This window comes from Cebus imitator, unplaced genomic scaffold (genome assembly GCF_001604975.1).
Source record: "Cebus imitator isolate Cc_AM_T3 unplaced genomic scaffold, Cebus_imitator-1.0 Scaffold558, whole genome shotgun sequence".
Taxonomy (NCBI): domain Eukaryota; kingdom Metazoa; phylum Chordata; class Mammalia; order Primates; family Cebidae; genus Cebus; species Cebus imitator.
Window position 1 is genome coordinate 1,010,094 of NW_016107873.1, and position 22,440 is coordinate 1,032,533.

At 37.9% G+C, this 22,440-nt stretch overlaps 1 protein-coding gene across 3 annotated transcripts in view; it reads left to right on the plus strand.

Annotated features, from left to right (window-relative positions):
- The window catches only part of UBE3D (ubiquitin protein ligase E3D), a 193,652-nt gene that overhangs the window by 155,847 nt on the left and 15,365 nt on the right, over positions 1 to 22,440 (plus strand). For 2 of the 3 annotated variants that reach the window (XM_037733944.1, XM_037733943.1), the window contains exon 10: positions 17,389 to 17,439. The exons of the other annotated variant lie outside the window; for it this stretch is intronic. In XM_037733944.1, coding sequence (XP_037589872.1) covers positions 17,389 to 17,439 — 51 coding nt within the window. The remainder of the gene's footprint in view (positions 1 to 17,388; positions 17,440 to 22,440) is intronic. 3 annotated transcript variants of the gene reach the window in all.

The window sequence follows — 22,440 nt, forward strand, 5'->3', positions numbered from 1 at the left end:
GATCACAACTTCTCACCAGCAAGGGAACAAAGGAGGACAGAGAACGAATTTGACAAACTGAAAGAAGTGGGCTTCAGAAGGTGGATAATAACAAACCTCTTTGAGTTAAAGGAACATGTTCTATCCCAATGCAAAGAAACTAAAAACCTTGAAAAAAGGTTAGATGAAATGCTAACTAGAATAATCAGCTTAGAGAAAAACATAAACGACTTGATGGAGCTGAAAAACACAGCACAAGAACTTCATGAAGCATACACAAGTTTCAATAGCCAAATAGATTAAGCAGAAGAAAGGATATCAGAGATTAAAGATCAACTCAATGCAATAAAATGAGAAGGCAAGAAAAGAGAACAAAGAGTGAAAAGAAATGAACAAAGCCTTCAAGAAATATGGGATTACATGAAAAGACCTAATCTACGACTGATTGGTGTAGCGGAAGATGATGGGGAGAATGAAATCAAGGTGGAAATCACTCTTCAGGATATTATCCAGGAGAACTTCCCCAACCTAGCAAGACAGGCCAACATTTACATACAGGAAAAACAGAGAACACCACAGCGATACTACTCTAGAAGAGCAACTCCAAGGCACATAGTCATCAGGTTTACCAGGGTTGAAATGAAGGAAAAAATACTAAGGGCAGCCAGAAAGAAACGTTGGGTCACCCACAAAGGGAAGCACATCAGACTCACAGTGGATCTCTTAGCAGAAACCCTACAAGCCAGAAGAGAATCGGGGCCAATATTCAACATCCTTAAAGAAAAGTACTTTCAGTGCAGAATTTCATATCCAGCCAAACTAAGTTTCATAAATGATGGAGACATGAAATCCTTTACAGACAAGCAATTGCTAAGAGATTCTGTCACTACCAGACCTGCCCTACAAGAGCTCCTGAAGGAAGCACTAAACACAGAAAGGAAAAACCAGTACCAGCCACTGCAAAAAAGAACCAAATGGTAAAGACTAACAATGCAGTGAAGAAATTATGCCAACCAAAGGGCAAAACAACCAACTAGTAATAAAATGGCAGGATCAAATTCACACATAACAATATTAACATTAAATGTAAATGGACTAAATGCCCCAATCAAAAGACACAGACTGGCAAATTGGATAAAAAGCGAAGAACTATCAGTGTGCTGTATTCAGGAGACCCATCTCACGTGCAAAGACACACATAGACTCAAAATAAAGGGATGGAAGAAGATTTACCAAGCAAATGGAGAGGAAAAAAAAAAGGCAGGGGTTGCAATCCTAGTCTCTGATAAAACAGAATTTAAACCAACAAAAATCAAAAGAGACAAAGAAGGGCATTACATAATGGTAAAAGGATCAATACAAGAAGAGCTAACTATTCTAAATATATATGCACCCAATACAGGAGCACCCAGATACATAAAGCAAGTCCTTAATGACCTACAAAGAGACTTAGACTCCCACAGAATAATATTGGGAGATTTTAACACTCCACTGTCAATATTAGACAGCTCAATGAGACAGAAAAATCAACAAAGAAATCCAGGACTTGAATGCAGATCTGGACCAAGCAAACTTAATAGACATTTACAGAAATCTTAACCAAATCCACAGAATATACATTCTTCTCAGTACCACATTGCACTTACTCTGAAATCGACCACATAATTGGAAGTAAATCAGGCCTCAGCAGATGCAAAAGAATGGAAATCCTAACAGTCTCTCAGACCACAGTGTAATCAAATTAGAACTCAGGATTAAGAAACTAACTCAAAACCACACAACTTCATGGAAAATGAACAACTGGCTCCTGAATGTAGAATGGATAAATAATGAAATGAAGGCAGAAATAAAGATGTTCTTTGAAACCAACAAGAATGAAGACAAAACATACCAGAATCTCTGGGACACATTTAAAGCAGTGTCTAGAGGGAAATTCATAGCAATAAATGCCCACATGAGGAGCAAGGAAAGGTCTAAAATCGACACCCTATTATCAAAATTGAAAGAGCTAGAGGAGCAAGATCCAAAAAACTCAAAAGCTAGCAGAAGACAAGAAATAACTAATATTAGAGCAGAAAAGAAGGAGATAGAGACACAAAAAAACCCTTCAAAAAAATCCACAAATCCAGGAGCTGGTTTTATGAAAAGATCAACAAAATATATAGACTGCTAGCCAGGCTAACAAAAAAGAAAAGAGAGAAGAATCAAATAGATGCAATAAAAAATGATAAAGGGAACATCACCACTGATTCCACAGAAATAGAGACTACCATCAGAGATTCTACAAACAACTCTATGCACACAAATCAATTAATCTGGAAGAAATGGATAAATTCTTGGACACTTGCACCTTCCCAAGACTAAACCAGGAAGAAGTTGAATCCCTGAATAGACCAATAACAAGGGCTGAAGTTGAGGCAGCACTTCATAGCCTACCAACTAAAAAAAGCCCAGGTCCAGACTGGTTTACAGCCAAATTATACCAGCCATATAAAGAGGAACTGGTACCATTCCTTCTGAATCTATTCCAAACAATATAAAAAGAGGGAGTTCCTTCCCAGCTCATTTTATGAGACCAACATCATCCTAATGCCAAAACCGGGCAGAGATGCAACAAAAAAAGAAAACTTCTGGCCAATATCCATGATGAACAACAATGCAAAAGTCTTCAATAAAATACTGGCAAATAGAATGCAACAGCAAATCAAAAAGCTTATTCATCATGATCAAGTAGGCTTCATCCCGGGGATGCAAGGCTGGTTCAACATACACAAGTCTATAAACGTAATTCACCACATAAACAGAACCAAAGACAAAAACCACATGATTATCTCAATTGATGCAGACAAGGCCTTTGACAAAATTCAACAGCCCTTTATGCTAAAAACGCTCAATAAACTAGGTATTGATGGTACATATCACAAAATAATAAACACCATTTATGACAAACCCATAGCCAATATCATACTGAAAGTGCAAAAACTGGAAGCATTCCCTTTGAAATCTGACACAAGACAAAGATGCCCTCTCTCACCACTCCTATTCAATATAGTATTGGAAGCTCTAGCCAGAGCAATCAGGCAATCAAAGAAATAAAGGATATTCAGCTAGGAAAAGAGGAAGTCAAATTGTCTCTATTTGCAGATGACATGATTGTATATTTAGAAAACCCCATCTCAGCCCAAAATCTCCTTAAGAAGATAAGCAACTTCAGCAAAGTTTCAGGATACAAAATCAATGTGCACAAGTCATAAGCATTTCTATACACCAATAACAGACAACAGAGAGACAAATCAAAAGTGAACTCCCATTCACAAGAGTGCTACAAAGAGAATAAAATACCTAGGACTACAACTAACAAAGGATGTAAAGGACCTCTTCAAGGAGAACTACAAACCATTGCTCAATGAAATAAGAGAGTACACAGTTGGAAAAACATTCCATGCTCATGGTTGGGAAGAATCGACATAGTGACAATGGCCATACTGCCCAAAGTAATTTATAGATTCAATGCTATCTCCATCAAGCTACCGATGACCTTCTTCACAGAACTGGAAAAAACCACTTCAAACTTCTTATGGAACCAAAAGAGAGCCCGCATAGCCAAAACAATCCTAAGCAAAAAGAACAAAGCTGGAGGCATCACACTACTTGACTTCAAAATATACTGTAAGGGTACAGTAATCAAAACAGCATGGTACTGGTACCAAAACAGACATATAGACCAGTGGAACAGAACAGAGGCCGCAGAAGTAATGCCACACACCTACAAGCATCTGATCTTTGACAAACCTGACAAAAGCAAGCAATGGGGAAAGGATTGCTGTTTAATAAATAATATTGGGAAAACTGGCTAACTGTGTGCAGAAAGCCAAAACTGGACCCTCTTCTTACACCTTATACAAAAATTAACCCTGGATGGATTAAAGATTTAAACATAAGACCTAACACCATAAAAACACTGAAAGAAAACCTAGGCAATATCATTCAGGACATAGGCATAGGCAAGGACTTAATGACTAAAACACCAAAAGCAATGGCAGCAAAAGCTAAAATAGACAAATGGGATCTGATTAAACTCAAGAGCTTCTGCACACCAAACAAAACAATCATTAGCATGAACTGGCAAGCAACAGAATGGGAAAATTTTTTGCAGTCTACCCATCTGACAAAGGGCTAATATCAAGAATCTACAAAGCACTAAAACAAATTCATAAGAAAAAAACAAACCCATTCAAAAGTGGGCAAAGGATATGAACAGACACTGTACAAAAGAAGATATCCATGAGGCCAACAAACATATGAAAAAATGCTCATCATCACTGGTCATTAGAGAAATGCAAATCAAAACCACATTGAGATACCATTTCACACCAGTTAGAATGGCGATCATTAAAAAATCTGGAGACAACGGATGCTGGAGAGGATGTGGAGAAATAGGAACACTTTTACACTGTTGGTGGGAGTGCAAATTAGTGCAACCACTGTGAAAGGGTGGTGATTCCTCAAGGACCTAGACATAGAAATTCGATTTGACCCAGCAATCCCATTAGTGGGTATATATCCAAAGAATTACAAATTGTTCTATTATAAAGACACATGCACACATACATTCTTTGTGGCACTGTTTACAATAGCAAAGACCTGGAACCAACCCAAATGCCCATCAGTGATAAACTGGATAAAGGAAATGTGGCACATATACACCATGGAATACTTTGCAGCCATAAAAAAGGATGAATCCTTTGCAGGAACATGGATGAATCTGGAAACCATCATTCTCAGCAAACTGATGCAAGAACAGAAAACCAAACACTGCATGTTCTCACTCACAGGTGAGTGTTGAACAATTAGAACATTGTTCTAATGTGGACCCAGGGAGGGGAGCATCACACACTGCGGTCAGTTGGGGGAGGCTAGGCGTGGGACAGCTGGGGGTGGGAAGGGTTAACGACGTGAGAAATAGTAGATACAGGTGATGGGGGAATGAAGGCAGCAAACCACCTTGCTATCTGTGTACTTATGCAACAATCCTGCATGATCTGCACATGTACCCCAGAAACTAAAGTACAGTTTAAAAAAATAAAAGTAGGGTGAGTAAGGAAGAAATTCCTCAGACATTTTAAGAAATGTTGAAGAAGTGCTGGGCAGGCAGAAAATAGGACAGCACTCCAAGGACATTTTTGTTTCAGTAAATGGATTCATAAAGATAGACATATGTTCAAATTAAAAGAAAGATGACTTTGGTTTATATTCCTTTTTTGAATCATTATTTTATTTTTAAAGTAGACTTTGTTTACAGTTATATCTGTATCACTTGCCTTTATCATTCACTTTTTTGTCCCTATATACAGGGACAGAACTATTTGCGGCTAGTGTTGCAATGGGGTACCATGGCTAGAGACTGTCTCTCTTTGAACATTATGCAAGAAAAGTTGCAGATTGCTATGTTAATAGCATTGAGAATTATCAATCTGTAGGGGCATATGCAATTGCAACATCGCTGAATGAATTTGTAACTCAGAAGTGGGCTCATTTAGGCAAATTAGGTATGATGAGCAATAGAGATGAGGTTCCATATCTTAGGAAAAGCATGACCAGAAAGCCAACAAGGATTCTTAAAAGTTTTTAGTTAGGTTCACTCAAAGGAAGGATAATGTTTAATATAAATACTATGTGTTTTCTATATTCTGCCTTAAATTGGACAGTTGAACTTCAAAATATTTTTAAATAAATGGATGAAAAATTTCTAAAGGAAACAAATGATGTTATTTGAAAATGCAGAACAAAATGAGATATGTATGCCTTTATTTTTCAATTTATTCAAAGATTCAGTGATTTTAAAGATAGAGCTACATCCTGCTTGGCAAATATGCTTAAATTATATTCTATAGATGGTAATTAATTTACACATTACCTAATCACTTTCCATTGTGAGGCAAAATATTGTTTTGAATTTGTGATACTTGGAACTGTGAACAAAGTTACTTGCTGTTGTCATAATAAATTTGAATTTTTATACAAAAAATAAATTGTTCTGTAGTAAAGTTTCTGGTCCTTAAGCTTTGGCTAAACACTTGATCATTTCCTAAATTAAAACTCTGAATATTTTTGAGACTTTTGACATTTTACCAAATTATTCTCTAAAATGTTCATATCAACTTTTATTTCATCCAAGTATTTTTTTATCAGTTAGTAGTTGTAAGCTCTGCAAGGAAATGGCTATATCTGGGTTTTGTTTTTCTTTTTAGGTAAATTTTCAAGTAAATATTTTTTAGTAAGTTAGAATACTGTGTTTAATGGCTACCATTTGTGGTCTTCCAAGTACTTTTCTTTTTTCTCCTCCATTTTTTAATATGCTGCTTGTGCATATGCATGTTTCTGCTTAAAAAAAAGCCTCTTTTCACTGCTTCACCATTTTGAAGGACAAGGTACACAGTGAGGGTATGATTGTTCTACAAAGAATATTACAAGCTGAAATTTATTTTTTTACTTTTGACTCTAGGCTTTTCCAACACTCAGTTTTGTTTCGTTTCTTCATTTAATTTGTTTATATGGTGAATTACCTGAAATAATTTTCAAATGTTAAATTAACATTCATGAATTAAATTGGTCATGATATGAAGGTCATGATATAAATTCATATTTTGTTTTTTATCTGTGTTTATGTTCAGAGTCTAGATAAGTTACAGACTTTCCTCTTTTATACTGTCCGTGGGTTTTTAATATCAAGGTTTTGATAGCCCCGTAAAATGACTTGGAGAGAGTTTCTTCTTTTTCTGTTTTTGGCAGACTTTGTATAAGATTGAAATTACCAGTTTGGTAAAATTCATTGGTAAAACTATCTGGGTATGGTGTTTTGTAAGTTGGAATAATTTTTAACTGCTGATTTCAGCCTCTTTAAATGTTAAAGATGATTCAGGCTTTCTATTCTGGAATCAGTTTCAATAATTTCCACTTTTCTAGGGATTTGTCCATTTCATCTGTATTTTCAGAATTTTAATAGAGTTTGTTCAGAATATACCTTTTATGTTTGCTACAACTATTTGGTCTTACTCATCTTTCTTCTACTATGTCCAGTTTCCTATTTGTCTAATCCATTAAATTTCTGATAGCAAGTGTTATGTTTTTTCCTTTCTGGATATACTGTTTGGTTCATTTTCAAATCTGCCTGTAAGTTTTAAAAGTCTCTTGTAGCCTAGGCATACTCTTGCTATTTCTTTTATTTCTTCATACTTATTATATATTCTTCCCAGTGAAAATATCTCCAGGTTTGCAAGTCTTGTTGTGTATGTTGTTTCTGTTGACTTGCTCACATATTGAGTGATTTTATGATGGTGAGCTCATGTTCTCCTTGGGACTTTGGGAGGGTTCTTCAAGGCCTGGTTGAAAATATGTTCCTGCAGATAGGACTGTTAGTGAGGCCCCCTAAACAGTGTGGAAATTCCAACCCCAAACACACCTGTAAGTGAGCCTGTGATCAGGAATTCTCAGGAGTGCCTTTCTGCTGACCTTCCGTTGCCACATTCTGAGCTGAGGCTGAGATAGGCAAGTAGCTTCATTCACCATCTGCCTCTAAAAGGTAGATTTTTTTTCTCCAATTCGTTTACTATGGGAGAGTGGTATGGAGGAAGAAGGATCTCAGGAGTGTGTGATCCAGCGTGCCATTTTGCAGGGCCACAGACTTGTCTGCTGACCCTCAGCGTTTTACAAGTTTAAAGCACAAGCTCAAGCCTAGACCTTCCAGGATGAGCAGAGGCTTTAGGGAAAATTCTCTCTTCAGCCCTGGTTTACCAAGAAGCTTCAGGAATTTTTTCTACCTCAGAAGATTTGGTTATTCTCCTGATAGCTCAGTTATGTGTTTAAAAGATTGTTTTTAAATATTTATTCAGGGCCAGATGTTCATGCCCATAATCCCCACAATTTGATAGGCCAAGGTGGGTGGATCCCTTGAGCTCAGGATTTTAAGACCAGCCTGGGCAACATGCCAAACCCAGTATACTAAAAATACAAGAATCAGATGGGCATAGTGGTGGGCACATGTAGTCCCAGCTACTTGGGAGGCTGAGGTAGGAGGATCACTTGTGCCCATGAGGTGAAGGCTGCAGTAACCTGAGATTGTGCCACTACATTCCAGCCTAGGCAACAGAGTAAGACACTTTCTCAAAAAAAAAAAAAAAAAAAAAAAAAAAAATCAGTATTTTTAGTGTTCTATACTGAGAGGGCTTTCTCTGACATCAGGCTGTGATACTGGAAAAAATGGGAGTTAAACCTTTCTCCTTTCCTTCCTTCCTTCCTTTCTTCTTTTCTTTTCTTTCCCTTCCTAGAAGAGAAATGGGAGTTGCAAATCTTATGTGGTAACTTTTTTAAAGCTACATATATAGGTCAACCTCAATTTTTGAGATCACAGTCAAAAGAAAGGATATAAGTGAAAAAGTAGCAGTGGCTCACATTTTGGGTGAATCCTTAATAACGTATGGGGCTCTATACCAAGCGTTTTATTAGGAAGATCTCATTTAATCCACCATCACGATTCTGTCATTCCCATTGTAAAGATGAGGACACTGAAAACTTGGAGAGGTTCAAATGACTTGCCCAAGTTCACACAATGAACAGGTAATTCATAATGTTTATCTTGGGTCATCAAAAAAGGAAATATTGCTAGATGGAGTCTGTTTATATTTGGTGCATTATTATTTTAAAAGGCAGCAAAATGTGTAACATATCTTAAATTTCCATCTAATTTGTGCTATTATAGATAAGTGTGGTCGTATCATATTAAACAGATACGTGTGTCAAAGGAGTGCAGAAGCCAGTTTACCTTGCCCCTTTACTACTTCATCTCCTGTAAGAAAAATTACTCTTAAAATACTTTCCAAGGATTTTTCTGGATGTCATATCCCAAAACACATTTGTCAGCCTGGAAGAAGAGAAAGTTTGGCCAAGGACTTTAAAGATTCATTACTAAACATGGATCCCCTTTGTTTCATAATTCATCTCAAACTACTCTCCCACTTCAGTCAACTGTGTGGTATTTGGTTATAGTGTTAATAGATACTTCTCCCTATGAAAGTGGGGTTTTTAAATATAATTTATATATATATATATGTGTGTGTGTGTGTGTATACACACACACACACATATATTCCATTTGAAGCATAATGTTGTAAAACAAACTTGGAAAATGTAACTTTCACAGTGTAGTCATTTTGTTTGGTGATACTTGAAGTACAGTTTTCTCAGGGAATGTTTTTAGTGAACCCTCTTTTTCTTGTGTGATATTGTTTCCTGATTGGCAGTTTGGGGATAGATTGGAAACTACAGTGTCTGTGTGTTTTTCTCAAGCAAGTTCTCATTCTCCTAAAGTAACCAGGTCCATCCATCAGTCCAGGAAAATCAGGAAAAAGATTGCTAGGAAGACACTTTTGTCCCAAATTCAAAAGTAGGCAGTTCCCTGGTGATTTAACTTCCTCTGTGCCATGCTAGTAATTGAACCTTGTGCTGTTACCTCCAGAGTCTCCACTAGCATCTTTATTATCATCCGTCCTTGCAGGTACTGATACTTCTAAGACCAGCCACTGAAAAAGAGCATGGGTCACCATGACTTGGGAACTTAACCCACCCCTCTTCTTATTAATACTTACATCCCTACAGTAGGGTCTTTTTGCCCTTTCTAAGAACGTGGGAAGAGGAAGAAAGTGGAAACTCTCTTATAACGATTCTGTGAATGAATCTGTTACCAAAACACCAGGGGATGGATCTAGGTCCTGATACTGCACAGGAGGCCAGTCATTGAGATGAGCATTACCAGGGAAGAGACTTCATCTGAGTGCTGCAGTTGAGATCAGTCTCAAATCCAACTCTCTGACCAATTAAAATCAGAGGCTTATATATATAGCAGGGAAGGAATGTAACTACATGTAAGTAAACAAGAATTAGGGAGAAGTGAAGAAATCATGAGAGATGAGGGAGTCTGGCTTCTCACTGTCTGGATGTGGTGATGTGGTGAATTTCACTTCCTTTAAACTCTCCAGGAGGCCTGAGGAAGGAACTCAGTAAGACAAATCTAAGTTTTAAAATCAGGAGAGCCAATTTCTATGTTTATTTTAAACGACTGTAAATATTAGTTCTATGTGACAGTTGGGCTAGTTTCAAATCCATGTCAACAAGGGAAATAGTACACTAGTATTTATCTCCATAATTCATCCTGTTAACACCAAATTCTGTTTTCCATGGTACTTTAATTATTTAAGCTACTAGGAACCTGTTCTGGAAATGCTTTGTTTTGCTTTGTTTTTCAACTTTTTCATTGAGTAAAACTCAGATGTGTTTCTTAATACCTGATACCATCATTTTCTCATTTGTAAAATGACTTTAGAAACATTGTACCTTTATGATGTCATACATATGAGGAGCATGAAAATCTCAGATTGGTGAAGGGTTCACATGACAATAAGATTCAGGAAATGAAAGGTTTTATGTTTACCCTTTACCTTATTTCCATAGTAGAAGGGTAAATGAACATTGTTCTTTTCGAAATTAAAAGACAACTTGAAGATAAATATAAAGCTATTCCCCAAAACTAGAAAGATAATTCCCCTGTATCCATTTCAGTTGTATTACCGGAAAGTGGGGGAGTCCTTGGTTCTTGTCTTACTTGGAGAAAGAATTAGGCCAAGAGACAAATTTAGCAAAGAAAGCATAAAATTTATTGAAGGAAAACAAAGAGCAGGGAGTTTGTTGAAAGAAAATGAAGAGCAGAGAGTTTATCGAAGGAAGTACAGTTAAGAGAGGAGCAGGCTGTTCTGGCTGGAAAACAGCCACAATAGTAGCAAGGGTTAAAGCAGTGGCAGAGTTTAGAGACAATACACTCTGAAAGGAAAGGCATACTGGGCTGCTGGAAAGAGAATGAGCCAACAGCCCCGAGAGTTCTGCCTTAAGGTTTTCCTTTACTTTAAGTTCCTGCCTCTGTCTTAACACTCTACCTTTGTCTTTGTCTAGTTTCCTTCTTCTGCCTTAAGTCTGCCTTTCTCCCACCTAGTTCTCATTCCAGGTATGTGGTGTTCTCCCTCACTGTCAGTTGATGCACAGATATAGGCTCACTGTTGGAAGTAACTCCTTCCTAATGATGGTGTTGCTCGTTACAGTCACTCCAGGAAGGTCTCACAGTGGTTAAATATGTACTTATTGCACCTGTGTACCTCTTAGGAATTTGACTTTTGCCCTCTTCTTCATCAGCTACTTTCTGACAGCCTAACTGCAGAGTGAACAATTACTGAGCATCTATCTTAAGAGACGTTCCAGGGTGTTCCTTCCTGCTTAAGTATTTTCCTTCCTCTCTGTTCATATCTAGCATGCATGTTTCGGGTAGTCTGTGGGGTGTGAGATTTTCCAGACCTCCTTTTCCCAGGGGCTCCCCACTCCTCTTCATGTCTAGCTATCTGCATGTCCTAGCATTTATGCTAGTCTTACCTTCCTTCCTTTCTCCTTTCTTCCCTCCCTTCTTTCTTCCCAATCGAGTTCCTGTAATCTCGGGAGAGTGGAAATGCATTTCCTTATTAGAATTTACATCTTTATTTCAATGCTGGGAATATAAATTGAGAAAGAGCTCTCATTTTGAGCTGTCATTTTTTTCCATATTCTTTAGAAAAGGAAGATAAAGCAGGATTTGGAGGCAGAACCTTAGCCTTTCCCTTGTTCTCTAAGTGCTCCCAGGTTTTCTCCCTCTCTAAAATTATCGGTGTTCATTTTTAGACTCAGTAGGAGAAAGTGGCTTTTAGTAACCACTGTCTGACTTCTTAGTGCAGGAAGCTGGGTGGATTAATTGAAACATTCTAAAATTAAATAAAGTTGGCATCCGGGGATCCAGCTGAGCACATACAGGTGTTACATGCAAGTCCCCCTAATTAGTTGCCATATCAGGAAGTGATTGTATCTTCAGCTGACTTTGTTTAAACATGAGATGGTCCTTAGTACTGGAGATAGAGCCCATTTGTGTTTGTTTTTCCTGTTTGAGAGTTACACTTGAAAGGTATGTAGGTATTATTTGTCTACAATAATTTTCTTGTAACCATATTGTTAAAGCTTTGTCAGATTTGTACCTTCTCCTTCCAATCAGCAACACAATATTTATTTATTTCACTACTCACATAAAGTTCAACTCAATGTTTCATTTATTGAAGTGAAATAAAATGGCTATGTAATTTACCAGTTATTAATGTATTCTGATTGTGCCAGCCTTCAGTGTGAACCTCTGGATACTAAATAAGATGCGTGAACTATAGTCCTCTGTGTTATTTTACAATTGCTGTAGTAGTAGTAGTAGTTAAGATGCATTAATGTAAGAAGTAGAATATTATTACATACCTAGATGTCAGTAATGTCTAAATATTTTATGAGCCTTTCTATATTTAATAATTGAAAATGACATTACAGTGGATATTTTAACACAGATTTACAAAATCTGAGAAAGGGCTGGGCTTGGGCAGGACTGGAATACGGGCCTGCAAATTGGACAGGTCTGGTATGAAACAGCAACCCTTCTACACACTGGCCAGGTATGAAATTGCAACCCTTCCACACACTGGCCACAGAACCTCAGGGAAGACGTCTTCATCTGTATAGTAAGAGTATTACTTATTTTATGGGTACTGTAATGATAAAGTCAGTGAATGTACAAGATGTCCTTGGAATATAATAAATACTAAATAAATGATTATGAGTTCTGTCCCTATGACTATGCCATTTCTAATTCTAAACATCTGTTTCAATGACTATTAGAGGCCAGGCTCCTATTCCTCAGCCCAGTGCTCTGTTGAACTCTTGTTCAACAAGCTGTGTCATATACCTAATACTAGGTATTATAAAGGATACCAAAGAAGACAGTCGGATCAACACTAATATTTTCATCACTTCCTGCTCTGCCTGTTGTCACATAGCATGACTAACAGCTGATCAAGTGTGTGTCTCAGTTTCCAGTGAGATCATAAGTGCCTGTTAAAGAGGATTATTATCTTACACTTTTATAAGGTAACTCACAACACCTGGAACATTGCTGACTGTAAGCCCAGGTGTTCAATAAGAGGATATCTTTTAAAGTTATTATTCAAAGAGAGCATTTTGACAAGAAGAAATGGTTGCACCTGTGTTGGGTGGGAGAGGCAGAATTGTACCAGCTGATCTGTCACTACCCCTCCCACCCTAGGTTCTGCCACCCTTCAGAAACATAGTGAGGCTGGTAAAAGCTAAAGACACATCAAAACTAACATACAAAACTGGTTGGTGGGGTGGTCATTTTTCAGTATTGTACTTATCTGTGAGGTCATATATTTAATATTTATATTCGAATTTTGTACAGACTCATACAGGCCCAGTCTGTGATTCTGATGTTTATAATCAAATCTGTAAGAGTAATTGCTTGCCAGAATATTCCTGCTAGCTGCTGCTAATGTTACAACTATTTTTTCTGTGATCTCCTGTAATCTACTTTTGCCATATTATAGCTCAAGGTTAATGCAACACAAACAATATTATTTAGACTGTGTCTTAGGGGCGTGAAGCTCTAATTTTGGGTGAGAATGACCAAATAGATTGCTTCCTAAGCTTTATTGCTTTTTGCTAGATCTCATTTTTCCCTATCCGAAGTTATCAAACATTCTGTAAAACTTAAAACTTTTTGCTTCTAAAAATAGGCCCTCAACTCTTTATTGTCTGAAGAAAAAATGGAAAGGAGAGCATTGATTGATTATAAAAGAGAAAAAGGTGGGCAGTCCACTCAGGGTTTCGGGTACAATTATAGCAACACTCAGGCCTTTGGGATGTTGAGAAGCCAGGGAAATGGAAAAAATAATTTCCATTATCCTCTCATGATGAGAGAGGATGGACATAAGTTCTTTTTTCTAAGGAGCTTCAGTTCTTGGTCCTTATTTTCTTACCACCAGCATGTATTCACAAAGATGCTGGGAAGCAAGAGGTATCATCTTGATTGCTAAATGGGGAAGTAATAGGACAGCAGTAGATAGGGGCTCTTGGCAGAATGCTGTAAATTTTTTTTTTTTTTTCAAAAATAAGTGTGGCGATCACAGCTTTGTTGATATTGTATAGGATGTCATCTAACAATGGTATCAGTCCTCCTACTCCTGGCAGCAGAAGCCTTTCCTCCAGCAAATGGAGCAGAACACTAATTTGGAAAGCAGGGAGAAAGCAAAGCTGCTCTGCTTGCCCAAGGTGCCACTGCGGAGTCCACTTTGCCAGCCAGCTTCTCCCTACCCCATGTCGCCTGTGTCTGCACTAGACACATTCCCACCTTCAGCACCTTGGAAACCACTAGTCTAATTGCTCTAGTCTCTACCCAATCCACTGTGTTTCACCTGGTTTTGCTTACTGACACTCTTGAAAATCTGGTAAAAGCTTTGGGTCCTATTCCTTTTAAAAAAAAAAAACCCACATCTGCTTGAAATTTTGCTTGCTGTTTCAGAGCATTCATGGACTGTTCCACCATCACCACAGGCACATAAATTCCTCAGACCTAAGCCCTTTCTAAAAATCAGACTGCATGTTTTCACATTAAACAAAATAATAATAAAAACAAAATATAACTCTAACCATGTAAACATACTATACTTTCATCATTTTAAATTACTTTTGGATGAAACTGAAAGAAACCTAGGTTCTGGTTTTAGCTCTGCAGCTAGTAGCTAGATTGCCTTCAGCAAGTCATATAAGACATCTTTGGGCCTCAGTGTCTCTGTCTGTAAACTCTAGTGTTCTGTATTCAGCTGTAGTCTTCTGTAATTCTGTGGGCCAAAGTGAGGTCCCATGAAGCCAGTACTCCTATGACTGAGCAAATGCTGTTTGCATCCATTCATTCATTTTTAGCTTAAGAGGGAATGGCCTTTCCATTCACTCAGGCTAGATGTGAATGTTGTAGTTGATAAGCAGGGCAATAGTGACATGCTTATATGTAAAAAGACACTTTCTGCTATTCAGTTTCAATCATTAAGTTCTGAGTTCATTTTGTTTTGTTTTGATCCAGCTATCCAGTCCTCTTCCTTATATTTCTGTCACCTCCATCCCCAAGCAAAAAGTAAACTGATTTATCACTTTCCCTTCCCTTGACTCATTTAAAGTAATTCACTAACCCTGAGTTGAGCTAAATAAAGTATCTAAATAAGCTTGGATGATAGAGGAAAAGATAATGGTGACAGGTAAGGCCCAGGGAATGGGGTGCTAATGTAAAGGGGCATCTATGGAGATAATAGGTCCTTAGGTGAATGAAGCAGGAGCACAACTCAACAGGGAAGAGGGGTCGGTTAGAACATGTGATACACTTCTTTTACAACCTAGTTATCCTCAGCCTACTCAAAATCAACCCTGTCATTCTTTTTCTGAGAAAAAAGAATTCCTTGCTTGGGGCAGTCATTTCTCCCAGGCTGTAAAACCCAGCCATGAGAATGATGCTGCTAAAATTATAATTTATTGAACATCAACTTTGCAACAGGTACAGTGATAGAAACTTTGTCGATTTTAATTCACTTAATTGTTACAACCACCCTTTGGTACTTGTGCAACCACTTCTGTTTTTCACATGAGGAAACTGAGGTTCAGAGAAGCTAAGTCAAAGCTATATAGGCCTCAAACCACAGAGCAGGAATCTAAGCACAGGTTATTTGATTCTAAAGCCTCTTTTTTCCCACTAGACTGCATAGCCACTGGGCTTTCACTTAATAATTGGTGGAACAGTCCTGTAAAACTGTGTCCACCTTAGTGAATCTGCCTGCAGCTAGGGTTATTGTTACTGTGGCTCCTCGTCTTTTGCAGGTAAATACAATTTATGAGATAATTTTTGAGGAGAGTGGCATGCCTAGAATACAGAATAACCACTGACAAGATTCTCAGGATTTTAAAAAAAGGTTGTTTGTTGCTTTGATTTGCTTTAATTCATCACTCTGCCTGGCACACTGGAGGAACCCAGTGAATACATAGATGTATGAGTGAATGAAAGGCAGTTCATTGTACAAGGTTTAAATGAACTGATTTGCAATAGCAAATACAGAAAGCAAAATGTTAGCATTACACACTGGTATGACTTTATTTCTACATTTCAGGAACAAAATATCATAACTTTACACATAACTCTTTGAAGCTCTTGATGGGTTTTTTTATACTCTGCTTCCCAAATCCTTTTGTGCAGTTACAAGTAGAGTATTACACCACTTTCATTGGAAAAAAGACTAATTTTACATTGTAATAATTGTACCTGTTCTGTGACAAAGCCTTGATTTAAAAAAAAAAATTCCAATTTAATAGCTCAAAGAAAGAAGAATGTCTCTAGGAGAACTGCGACACAATTTTACAGTTTACTCATTGTAAAATTGTCCTTCAGTGCTAAAATTGAAAAAAAAAGATGAGTGTGGAAGAAAAAAGCATAGAATAACTGACTAAGCTCGAAGGTCATTAATGACACTAAGAGAAGTAAAAATGATAAAGTGAACATAGAAAATCATATTCTGTGAAAAATGAAATCGAATTGCTCTTAGCAAGAAAAAAAAGGGGGAGAAAAAGCATGGAAGAACTCTTTTTAGTACATGTGATGGAAGGGAGGAAGGACTGTGTACCCAAATAAGTAGCTCTGTGTTGGAGCCAAAGAGTGGGTTCTAACCCTTACCAGAACTTCAGAGCAAATTTCTTAAAAATGTAGGTCAATAAGAGCTTATAGTTAGGAGAGAAGCCTGGTTTCCTGGAGACATGTTTTCTGTTCCACAGGAAGAAAGTCCAGTATCAGTCAGTCTGTGAATCCAAGTGCCTGATTCTAAGGAGGTGCAGCATTAATTGGAGCAGCTGCTAGCACAGGAAGAGTGTCGAGCGTTTCTGACAAGAGAAAGTTTTAAGCAGGGTAGATATCAACTCCTCCTGTGACTTTTCCTGAGATTATAAAACTACCAGTGTGAATGTCGTGGTCCCCATTCCTGATCCTATACATTGCCTTTTTTCTACCCCCTCATCTTCACTGGGGAAAGCCATTCATTATTTAGAAGGCAGCAGCACTAGTGAATGCACAAAACTGAGATTGTTTTTGCAAGAGCCGACCATTGTGTTTAAATGAAAGTCTCAAAAGAAATAAAATCTGTCTCATTTGTGCTAAGTTTAAAAGGTTGCTATGGGAAACTTTCAGCTAACCTTTAGCCTCTGTGACTATATATTGCCTAGCTCAGACTTGTGAGAAGTGTTCTAAGTTCTGATAAATTCTATTTTCATGTAATTAGAAAAACAAAAACCAGTTATTGTCTCAAATGTTTGAGTCCTTGTTATTCCGTTTAGAAGCAGTATATTGGTAACAGAGCTTTTTGCTGTATCCCCAAATTGAGGCTTTGCATTTCAAAGCCTCAATTCTGGTCTTTTACCATGTAGGAAGATGATTGGAGAGTACAGAATGAACTGATGATCAGGTCTTATATTAAGGTAATAAATGAAAAGACTGTGTCACAAAATCTATTCATGTCCACCCTAGTTTTTTTGCCAAAATGTTCTTGCTGTGACCTACTTCTGCAGATAAGAAAAATGATTTTGCCATCCTTCTATGACATTATGGCTATGGTGAACTGTTCCCGAGTGTCTTGGTGTAGGTGGCCTTGTGAGGATAAGCATTAATTATTTTCAGACTGCTGATGCATCACCTCTGGGGTGTCTATATTTGTCTTCTAAGAATGCATCATCACTCTCTAATTATAGGTGATCTGGTGGGATTAGATCTTTTGAGTTAAACAGACTAGGAGGACACAAAATATGCATGGAAGGTAAACATTTGAAAAACTGGTGAGCTGCAGTGATTGTTAAGATCCAAACTATGCTGCAGTGTTCAGAATAACACTCAGAATAGTTTTCACATTGTCAGTGTCACCACCTGCCTAATGCCTACATTTTAAATCGCTTGCCAATTGAGTTATTTTTATGTTTTCAGCTTGAAAATTTATCACGTAATTCTAATTCTTGAAATCTTGCAATGTTACCCCAATGGATTTTGTGAAAAATCAGGAAATCACCATGGAATCTCCGGGACACTGCTCTTTGAAAGCCATCTCTGCAGGACCGGGAAGAGCAGTAAGAGCAGTGAGGGCTGTGGCACCTTGGTCTGAACTCCGAGGCTTCTGAGACAGTACAGAGCAGAACTCTGAGCAAAGTTTTAAAGGGGAGATCATTTTCTGGCCAGGATGCTTTGCCAAGTAACGTGGAAGTAATAGAGTCTGGGTTGAAAATAACAAAGTTCCCAGTCTCTTTTCAGCTCCATCCCATAAAAGGTTATTTTCTCTGATGTTGATGCAGAAAAGTAATAAACCTAGTTCTAATTATATAATTAATTTAGCCAATCATTCATTCAGGCAACAAATATTTACTAAAAACCTCCTGTGTACAAGACCTCATAGAGGGATATACAGAGATTTAGATAAGACATTGCCCTTCCACATGAATGGTCGTTTTGCGGGCAGGAGTGGATAAGCAAGGGTTTTACTGGAAAATCTAAAACACATAGTATAGCCAAGAAGAGGCATTTGGTTCCCCTTTTCAGTGTCTGTGTGTGTGGACTGTGTCACATGCAAGGTTTGGGAATTTAAAATCACCAGTGCTTTTCCTCTTTTCTTGAATGCCAGTCTAAGAAGTAGCTTTCAGGAATCAGAAATTCAAGTTTTTAATCAGTGATGAACATAAAGCTGGAGGATTTGAACATGTTGAGGGTGGTGACCAATGTACAGGGGTGCCCTTCTTGTCCCCCACAATCATTTCTGAAACTCTATGCCATTTTAAACGGTGAAGCTGAGAGGTAGGGGAAGGATTGCATCCAATTTCATTCCCCTACTGAGCAGCAGATGTGCCCACAGGAACAACTGCACAGTGTGAGGTTGTCAGGTTTCCAAAAGAATTTAGCTAATGGGCTTCATTGCTCATAGACTTCGAATCCCAGAGAATCAACATGAAGGTGAGAGACAAGTACAAAACTTGAAGCTTCTAAGAGTGAGTAAGTGAGGAAGTTTTTGTGAGCAGTTTTTCTAACCCGGGAGTTCTAATTTGCCCCACCCAAAATTTGAAGCAGCTACCCCTGCATAAAGGGAAAGAAAGCAGATGTGAATGCTTATGTTAAAAGTCAGCTAATTTAAACTTAACGAAAAAGTTCTTAGCTGCGGCGAAGGCCAGAAAATTGAAGGAGCTCTGCAGCATCTTCTCTGGAGGCATTTCTGAATAATATCTCTGTTGAATGGCTTAGCTGTACAGGTAATGGGAAAAGCTGACTCAGGGCTGCCTCCAGGCTTGACAGAGAATATATTCTGGGTACCATTGTAAGTATTAGGGAAGGCCTGAAAATCACTGGCAGAAAGGCTAATGTTACACAGTTCAGATTCCCTCAAGGAAGAAAACGTTTATGCAATTCAACGTTAGTAACCTGAATCATAAGCTGCTTGTTTTCTGCAAACATCAGAGTTAATAGTACCTGTACCCTAAACTGGTTCATGGCATTGCATTTTCAGATTCATTTTTCTTTCCACATAAGAACAACTTTTAACTTTGTACCAGGAGTGTTCTCTTAGATTCAGAGAGAACCACAGAAGTAAGTTGCCAGCTTGTTACTGTGACCTGTGGGACAGGGGATCACCACTTCAGAAGTCCTCACCCAGTTTCACACTTGCCACACTCCCTATGACTACTTCAGACTGCATGAATTGAGCACAGAGCCATGGGCCCAGGAAGAGTGTGGCACTCCAGAGTGGGGCGAGTGAAATGCTGAGGCTTACTGGGAAACCTGGGCTGACTCACCTGCAGCCTGAGCCAGGCCCTGTTCCACTCCCATACTGCTTTATGACTCCAAGTCTGTCTCTGTGCACTGGCTGTGTAAACATCTCCCTGAGGCCTTCAGGAAGTTTGGAGTAGCATAGAACATGAGTAAGTTATGCAAGTGGAAAAAGGGAAGAAAGAAAGAGTGTATTTGAAAGGAGAGTTGTTGAGACGAAGTCCTATACCCCATCCATCTTTCTCCTAATATTTTTTATTTTAATAAACATATATTAAGCACAGTGGAACTCATAGGATTGAAATATGAAATTCCCCCACCCACCCCCATGCCCCTGCAATCTTCAGGAATTAGAAAAGGTGTTACTGAGTTTCTTTATGTACAAGTGATTTTTGGTTACAAGGATGAATTGTATAGCAGTGAAGTCCGGGCACTAGTGTCACCCAAATAGTGTACATTGGACCCAACTATTGACATTTTAAGATGGGTATTTTTGGCTTTTTTCTTTTGGTAGAGAGCTGTCCTGTTCATCCCAGGCCTCTACCTACAGATGCCAGTAGCATTCCCCTAGTTATGACAATCAAAAATGTCTCCAGACATTGCCAAGTGTCCCCTGGTTGAGAACCACTGATACACACCCATGTAACCATTATCCAAAAAGAAGATTTAGATTATATCCATATCACATAAAGTTCCCTTGAGGTCTTTTACAGTTAATACTCCCTCTTTGAAAACTACTCTATTTTCTATCATCTTAGATTCATTTTGCCTATATTTGGACTTTGTATAAATTGAATCATATGGTATGTACTCTTTGTTGTCTGGACCTGCCACGTAACATAATGGTTTTGCAATTTATCCATATTATTACATTTATTAGTAATTCATTCCTTTTTGTTGCAGAGTAGTATTTCACTGAATAAATATGCCACGATTCGTTAATCAGTTCTCTTGTTAATGGGCACATACATTGTTTCCTGTTGGGGGCTGTTTTGAATAAGGCTGCTGTAAATATTCTGGTAAAATCTTTTTGTGGACCTGTTTTCATCTCAGGTACAAATCTAGGAATGGAATTACTGGGTTGTAGGGTAGATGGATATTTAACTTTTAATAAATTGCTAAACACTTTTACAAAGTGCATATGCCATTTTACACTCCCAGAATCCATGTCTGAGAGCTCCAGCCATTCCATGCTTCATCGGTGACATCATTTTGTGATGCCAATCTTTTATTTAGCTATACCGGATATCTAATTATGATTTTCACTTGCATTTCCCTAAGGATCAATGATATGAGCACCTTTTCAGGTGGTTTATCTTCTCTTGTGAAGGATCTGTTTAAGGCTTTTTATCATTGATTGTAGGAGTCCTGTTCCCCTCCTACATCCTCCACCAGTACCCCTAATTGTTTTGAGTTTTTACAGGAAACTCGGGGACTGAGAAACCTTTGGGCATGTGAATAAATTTGATCTAAATTATAAAAACTACTATGAAACATGCCTTCTGGATTTTGTTTGTTTGTTTCCATTTCCAAACATCCTATGAGTTTAGGGAGTATTTTCCTTAGAGGTTAGAAATATTCCTCCTAATTAGCCAGACAGGTATACAGAACTACTTTAATTTTCTATGGCATAGCCTTCCAGTGCACACAGCCCCTACACAGCAACAGGCCAACCTCATCCTTCCACAGCTTTGACAAGCAAATTAACAGCAGGAACCTGTCCCCACATAAAGCAGTGAGTCACTTTTATAATTCCATGCCCAAGGGAGTTTTGTGGTGAGCCTTTTTCTGGAAGCAGTTATTTCTCCCCCCTCCCTCCATTTTTCTTTTACCCATACAGGAATGTCTTTACCTAGTTAAAAAAAAAAAAAATTAATTCCTCTATCTAGAAAGATCCTTTTTTCCATTCCTATTTTCTGATAACAGAGCTTAGCTGTTTCCTTTTAATTATAGTGGAAAAGGGAGGAACTCATGAACTTTTTAATTGTTAACATGGTTTTAAGGTAGTATTTTCTACAGAAAGATTCATCTCTGAATAGCTTAGGACCTTGTTTCTAAACAGGATACAAGGACACTTGAAGCAGGGTGTTTTCCCAATGCACTTTGAAAAGGGAATGCAGTGGCCTGCAGAAGGAGAGTGGCTTGTGTTAGGTGTATACATGAGGTTAAGTGTTCAAAGTGCTTTGTAGGCAATAAAGCAATCTCCAGATGTGATGGCTAAATACCATTCTCCACTAAAAGGAAACAGGCTTCTTGGGAAAATGGCTGATTCTATGTCTGAGATAAGAAATGTACAAGACAAGACTGAGTTCTGTCTTACCATAAAGTGAGGAGAAAAGTAATCAAATTATTATAAACTACTAGGATCATGTCAAAAGGACTCAGGCTTTAAGTTGAAGAGTTTCCTACTGATAACGATGGGCAGGTTTGAGTATCAGTGAGAAAGACTGCAGTGGATTAAAGCATATCAAATATGTTTCAAATCCATGAATTCATAAGGACACTAAAAGCATAAAAGCAGTCACATTTTAGTCTTTGGAAAACTCTGCAGAACAAAAGGCCTGATTTCTTTGAAACACAAATTGCAAATGGAGAAAAAAAGGAAGGAAGAAGAACCTATTATTTAAAAGCCAAGATTTATTAGTTGTAATACTTATACAACATCTGGATTCTGACTTGAA